Below are 6,863 nucleotides of genomic sequence, written 5' to 3' on the forward strand. Positions count from 1 at the left end.
CCCTTTGCTCCTGAGCTGTTCCCTCAGCAGCGCTTGCGAGGTGTGCGTGCAGCTCTGCCGTCCCTCAGTGCTGCTGTGGGGTCTGCGCCTGCTCGGGGAGGGAGGGAGGGAGAGGAGCTGCCCCGCGTTTGCTCTGGGTCGGCAAATCTTTCCCAAAAGGCGGGTCTGTCTGTGCTGCCAGCCACAGCCCTGGGCAGGAGGAGCTGCGTGACAGGAGCCCAAACCCCTCACAAATCCCCCCGTCCCCTCACAGACCCCAAACCCATCAAATCTCCTCACGGATCCCCCCAGACTCCTCAGAGACCCCAACATCTTCTCACAAATACACTCACAGACACCCCAAACCCCTCACAGGCCCCCCCCAAACCCCTCAAATACCCTCACGGATCCCCCCAAACACCTCACAGACCCCAACATCCCCTCACAAATCCACTCACAGACCGCCCAAACTGCTCACAAATCCCCCCCATCCCCTCACAGACACCCCCAAACCCCTCAAATCCCCTCACGGATCCCCACAAAACCCTCAGGGACCCCAACATCTCCTCACAAATCCACTCAACACCTCACAAATCCCCTCACAGAACCCCCCCATCCCCTCACAGACCCTGCCAAACCCCTCAGAGACCCCAACATCTCCTCACAAATCCACTCACAGACCCCCACAAACCCTTCGAATCCTCTCGCAGACCCCCCCAAACCCCTCAGAGATCCCAACATCCCCTCACAAATCCACTCGCAGACTGCGCAACCCCCCCAAACCCCTCAAATCCCCTCACAGACCCCGCCAAACCCCTCAGAGACCCCAACATCTCCTCACAAATACACTCACAGACCCCCCATTGCCTCACACCCCCCCCCAAACCCTTCAAATCCCCTCACAGACACCCCCATACCCTTCAGAGGCCCCAACATACCCTCACAAATCGCCTCCACACCTCACAAATCCCCTCACAACCCCTCCATCCCCTCACAGACCCCCCCCAACCCCTCAGAGACGCCAACATCCCCTCACAAATCCACTCGTGGACCGCCCAAGCCCCTCGCAAATCCCCCCCAAAACCCCTCGCAGACCCCAACATCCCCTCACAAATCCCCTCAACACCTCACTAATCCCCTCACAGACTCCCCCAAACCCCTCAGAGACCCCGCCAAACCCCTCAGAGACCCCCCCAAACCCTTCAAATCCCCTCGCAGACCCCGCTAAACACCTCACAGACCCCAACATCCCCTCAACAAATCCAGGCGCGGACTGCCCAAACCCCTCACAAATCCCCCCCCAAACCCCTCACAGACCCCCCCGCCCCCCACCCACCTGCACTGACCGGGCTGCAAGTGCACATTGCCAGCTCATGTCCAGCTTTTCATCCACCAGCGCACCCCCAGCTTACTCGCTGGCAGGGCAGCATGGGCACAGAGTAGGCCTTGGGGCCGTGCAAGCAGCCTTCAGCAATAGCTAAAACATGGGTGTGCTACCAACACTGGTTTGGTCACACATCCAACACTCGGCACCATATGTGCTGCTAGGAAGAAAATTAACTCCATCCCAGCCAAAAGCAGTTATGGCTCAATAGCAGCTTGGTGCTGCTCTGTGTTTTATTTCTGGCTTTGCCTTATGTGGTGTATTTGGCGCGCACGCAATGGAGGGGCTGGGGCTGGTATTGCCCTACACAGTACCCCTGTCCTGTGCACTCCAGGACAAAGCTGGCACAGGGAGCAGAGGTGGGGATGGTGACCTGTTAACGAGCCCCTTTGGTGCCTCTGTGGCTCAGAATTTAGCAGGACAGTCCCACCAGGGAAGCTGGGCTCCCCCAGCCTGTTGGTGGGTCCCATGCCCAGCTCCCTGCCTGCTGACACCGTGGGCATCCAGGTCCCTGTGTGCCCCGATCCGAAGTTCGGCCCAGGATTGGTGAATCCCTGGGTCTGCTGCCATTACGACCTGGACAACTGTGCTACTGATCTGTATTTATTGCTGTGCCATTACTTGGACACGAATGGTCGATCCCTGAAGCTGTCCGTCAGGAGTCTGTCATTGTAGCCCAAACCCATACCCTGGTGGGGCTGGCTCAGGCCCTTGCAGGAGGGCCGGCGCGATGGGCTTGGGGCGCGGGCGGGTGGCTTCAATTCCTCTGGGGGCTCGAGGTCTCTGGGCTGGTCCCGCAACAGCCGGCTGGCTGAGTTGGACAGCCATGAGGGCCGGGGTGGAGGCGGGCGGGCCGGGCGGCTGTCCGGGCTGGCGGAGGCCCGTTCCCTGCTGCTCTGTGGCAGGGGGGCCGGTTTTGCAGGCACAGGTGATGGCTCTTGCTGTCGGGTCCAGCTCTCCGGGGTGCTGCAGCGGCTGCTCCGGCTGTCCAGGCCCGAGGAGCAGCTGCTGGTGTCGGACCAGGCTCGCGAAGCTGCGGAGAGGCGCCTGCGGAGAGAGGAGGCTGCTGAGGCCCCACCGCGGCTGTGGGGCCGGGCGGGTGTGAGGGTGCGGGGCAGCACTGGGCGCCTCACGGGGTGCGGATGCCTGGCTGCGCGTGGGAGCTGTGGGCGTGGAGAGCTCCGTGCAGAAAACGGGGCACCCCGCACCCCTCGTCTGGGGCTCTGCTCGCCTGCCCACGGCTCGTCTCCTCTCGGCCCTGACCATCCTGACCTGCCTGCTCTGCACGTGCCTGGAAGGAGACCTGCCCGCGACAGACCGAGGGGACCAAAGCTGGGCACAGCGCTGCAGGGCCAGGAGAGCCTCCTGTTCTCCTTTCTCAGCGTGCCTGGCAGAGACCAGCACTCGGCTCCCCTGCCTGTCCCTGACCAGACAAGGGCACAGCCTCGGCTCTCTGTTCAGCGAGATGCTCTCCATCCTCTCTTCAGAATACGTATCCAAAGAGATACGTACCCCTGCACAGAAAAAAACCCTGCCTGTGCTGAGAACACGCATGCTGGCAGTGCTCAGGTGCAGATGGGACAGGCTGACTCTTTCTCCAAAGCAAGGCCGAGAGCTGGGAAGGCTCCTCACCACGGTCTCAGTTGCTGGGACACCCTGGTCGAGGTGAACCTCTGGGATTTACGGCATCACCCAACAGGGTGATTTCTGCTGGCAGGTTCACTGGCAGAAAGATGTCACTATTGCGCTTCTCACTTTCTATGGCAATGTCATCCCTCGTTTTTCTTCCTGACCTTGCTCATCCTACGTCTGTCGCTGGGTCTGCTCTTGTCGAGGCAGGGTCACTTTTAACTAACACTTGCCACAGGAGGAAGGCGTTTCACAAAAGAGTGCCCATGAATTGAGAGGCCAGTTAAAACATCTTACAGCAGAAATCTCAGTAGAGTTTGGCCAGTAACTGTCTCGGCACTCCACAATACCCTACCTCTAAATGTTTCATGGCTAATAGCAGCCATCTAATACAGAAGTTTGGCAAAAAAAACTCCCAACAACTCACCGCCGTCTCTTCCTCCACAGACAGATCACACAACACAGTATCATCCCAAACAGCACGGAGCCCAGGACCGCCACGGCGCCTTCTATGCAGTAGTACCGGAAATCTTGAGGATCCACAGCATTTGTGTTTCTCTTGTCATCCACACCTGCAGGAACAATTCTGTGCATTAGTGTGTCCTGCACGCTACTGGTAATCTCACAGGAGGTCTGACATTGCCAGGAAATGTTCTTTCTCACTTTGTTAGCATCTCTGCACCAGCAAACATGCTGGGGCTGCAATGTTTCCTTGGTTTCAGTAGAAGCAAAGGAAACTCCCAAAGCCATTGCAAATCAATGCACTCTGGAGCCTCTCTTTCTCCTCAGAGCTTTGCTCACACTGTGGTACGGCTGTAATCCAGTTTTCCCAGTGTCACAGGTTTGCTCCCCCTTCTTGGCCACCCTTCACGTTTGCACACAATTTCTTTTGCGCTCACCCACTTTCACTCCCCAAGGCTTGCTAGTGCTGCTGCCTGGAGGCTCTCTCTGACCCTTTGGGACAAGTTGTCCCACTGAACAGAACTCATGAGGCCAGATGGAGAGCATGTGGGGGAGCGCAGCTGTTTGACCAATCGTTCCTTTGAGCGACACAGACAAAACCCATCCCTGCATCAGGGAGTGCCACCCCCAGCTCTCTCCCCAGCCCATCACCCACACCCTGAGGGGATGGAGTCAGGCCCTCTCAGGAGACACCTGAACCTCGCTCTCTCCCTCTTCGCCTTTCCTCCAGCGTGGGCACTGCTTGCATGCCCCCAGGTTTCAGGACTTGTCTTCCCCTTATGGCCCCCTGCAAGACTGCTAATTACCTGCACTCTTTGGAGAAAATTCATATCTCCTGGCGTGGTGGGCTTCTCCAGGGCTGGACAGCACTGCCACTGCCAAGAATCAGAGAAAGGTAAAGCCTCAGCATGGCTCAGGCACAGAAGATGCAGGAGGGTGGCACAGGTTCCCTCTAAGCCCATGCCCCATCCGCCAGTGAATCCCTTTGGACCTCAGTTCACAGGAGGGATCCCCCTCTGTTGTGCTTAGGGGGACTCAGGGCAAGCTCTGGGATGCAGGTATTGCAGGAGGCACATTCCATTAAGAGTCGTATTTCCCATCGTCTGCTGTGGGTGGTTCAGATGGCCTCACCCCCAAAACGGTAAAGTTCTCAAATTCCTGTGAACAGGGTGTGGTGGGAGGTGAGCATCTCACTGCATCCACACAGAGGGTTACGAGTGAGTGTCTCTCTGGCACACTGATGGCAGTAACCTCCACACCCCAGAGATGACAGTCATCCTCAGAGAGCCGTTGCTGGCTTCTTTTAGAACACTCGCTCTGTACTAATAATAGTTTGGCTGCTGACAAGATGTGCAGTAGCGGGCACCAGGGGAAGAGGCTGCAGACACACAATGATTTTGATTCATGACACTGGATGACTGAAGGACAGCAATTACCTGGCACGCCTGTTGATTGAATTGCCCCTGTTTTTTCGTCAGAGACTGGCACTGCGTGACTATCTCCTTCCTGAAACGCCTCCTTCTCCACAGTCTCACGGTCCATCTCTTTAGAAAGAAAGTGGCTCACTTTAATTAGAAGTAACCGTTCCTCATCAGGAACGTGGTATCTTCAGGAGGCAATACTTCTCAAAATACATTAATAACGCTTAGAAACAAAGCCTGGGCATTTGGGGGTGCACCTAGTCACTAGTCCAAACGATGTGTCATTCATGGAGAAAAATTTAAGTGCTAGACACTTTCCAGTTTACCAGGAGACAGCAAATCCTGACCTGCTAAGAGACTAGGAGATTGCATGTGATCTTGTTCACATTCCACTTGGTGCATTTTTGGCAAACTGCAAGATGATGGTAAATTACTTCCCTCAGAGGAGACAGGAAGATGCTGTGGCCAGTTCAGGTGGGGAAAGAGTCCTTCTGAGAAGCACTTCCCATCATACCAACTCCACCACATGGTAAGGGTAACAGACACGCATAGTGGACTGAACCGCAAGCTCTTGCAAGCATATTCTGGGCACTTTCACAAGTGGCAGTGAAGAGCCCACAGTCCCCCAAAACAAGAGGAAAACCACAACCACAACTAGAAACAGACAGGCAGACCACCCGACACCGAATTCACAGCCCTTCATTTTAGCTGCCTTCAAGTTAGGTGTCGGGCCTTCAGCTGGGTGTCCAGCTTTCGCCTGTCCCTGACCCCGAGGTGTCACCGAGAGTCCTCAGACATCAAGGAGAACAATGGGGTTAGACCAGGCTGCGAAGCCGGGGTGCTCCCATCCTGCCCAGGGGATGCCTGCAGCCCAGGCAAAGTCTGCTGGTCTCAGTGACCCCAAGGTCCCGGCGCATCCTGTCCACTGGCCAAGGGCACTCTCCCTGCCAGTGACTGGCAGGGTGCTGGCCCTCTCATGGCTTATCAGGAATCGGCTCCTCAGCCAAGTCCCTCACACACTCAAGGTGTGAGCACTGTCAGTTCCTGCCAGCTGGATACCAACGTCTGCCCAGAACAGCTCTGGCCAGTAACGCTGTAACTGGGGCAGCAGCCGTCCCTGGGGCTCAGTTGAACCACAACTGGCAGCAGAGACTCTGCACCATCTCTACAGCTCACCAGCACCTGCAAGGTGTGAAATTTGAGTGTCAGTGCAGTGCGGCTCTGATCGATCCCTTCCTGCTGCACAGGATTCATGTCCATACATGCATCTGAAACCTCAGCTTCCCAAGACTTCTGGTTATACCCACCACGTGCTGCTTTGTCCAGTTCCTTCAGGATTTCCTTTAGGACTTCTGGTGACCGCTGGGAAGATCTTCCTATTTCAGCTTTAGCTTTATACTTTGCTCTTTGAGGACCTTAACAGAAAGTATAAAGTTAAATTTCTCAAGAATAACATACTGAAAACGAGCGCTTAGTCTGTGAAGTCAGTCAGGACTGACTACTCACCCCTAGGATGCCAGGTGAGCTCCAGCGCAGGACCCAGCCGAGAAGCTGGAAGAGCCCTCCCTGTACCCACATCTGCAACCAAACACCCACGAGAAGCTCCCATCATACATTGTGATATACACTGTCATACTGAATAGCAGAACATGTAAGGGGATCACAGAACAACATGGCACACACGATGCAGGCCTATATTCCCACACCTGCAAGAGACATCTTGCTCACATTTGGGCTTCGAGCTGGCAGCTCTCAAAGGAAGTAAAAAGCCATGACGTACCCGTGCGATCTCCCTGCGCGTCAGCCCTGGAACCCGGCTGGGAAGCTGGATAGCCATTGCGTCCAGCCACGTCTGTAAACAAACAGAACAGAGAAGCTCCTGTGAAATATTTCAATAGACTTCTTCAGATGTGAACGGCAATGAATGCAGTTCACACACAGGGTTGCTCCATGGCACTCGTCTCTCCCTGCCACTCAGGAGCACTGTG

General features: G+C 56.0%; 1 protein-coding gene across 1 annotated transcript; it reads right to left on the reverse strand.

The window, feature by feature from the left end:
- Nucleotides 1-1,980: 1,980 nt before the first annotated feature.
- Nucleotides 1,981-6,727, reverse strand: LOC142028154 (uncharacterized; the record flags this gene model as incomplete). Its single annotated transcript, XM_075022189.1, has 7 exons — nucleotides 1,981-2,410; nucleotides 3,420-3,564; nucleotides 4,261-4,329; nucleotides 4,891-4,998; nucleotides 6,183-6,290; nucleotides 6,382-6,453; nucleotides 6,656-6,727. Coding segments are annotated over 7 exons (1,004 nt in total), but the record flags the coding sequence as incomplete, so codon positions are not given.
- Nucleotides 6,728-6,863: the final 136 nt, after the last annotated feature.

This window comes from Buteo buteo, unplaced genomic scaffold (genome assembly GCF_964188355.1).
Source record: "Buteo buteo unplaced genomic scaffold, bButBut1.hap1.1 HAP1_SCAFFOLD_173, whole genome shotgun sequence".
Classification (NCBI taxonomy): domain Eukaryota; kingdom Metazoa; phylum Chordata; class Aves; order Accipitriformes; family Accipitridae; genus Buteo; species Buteo buteo.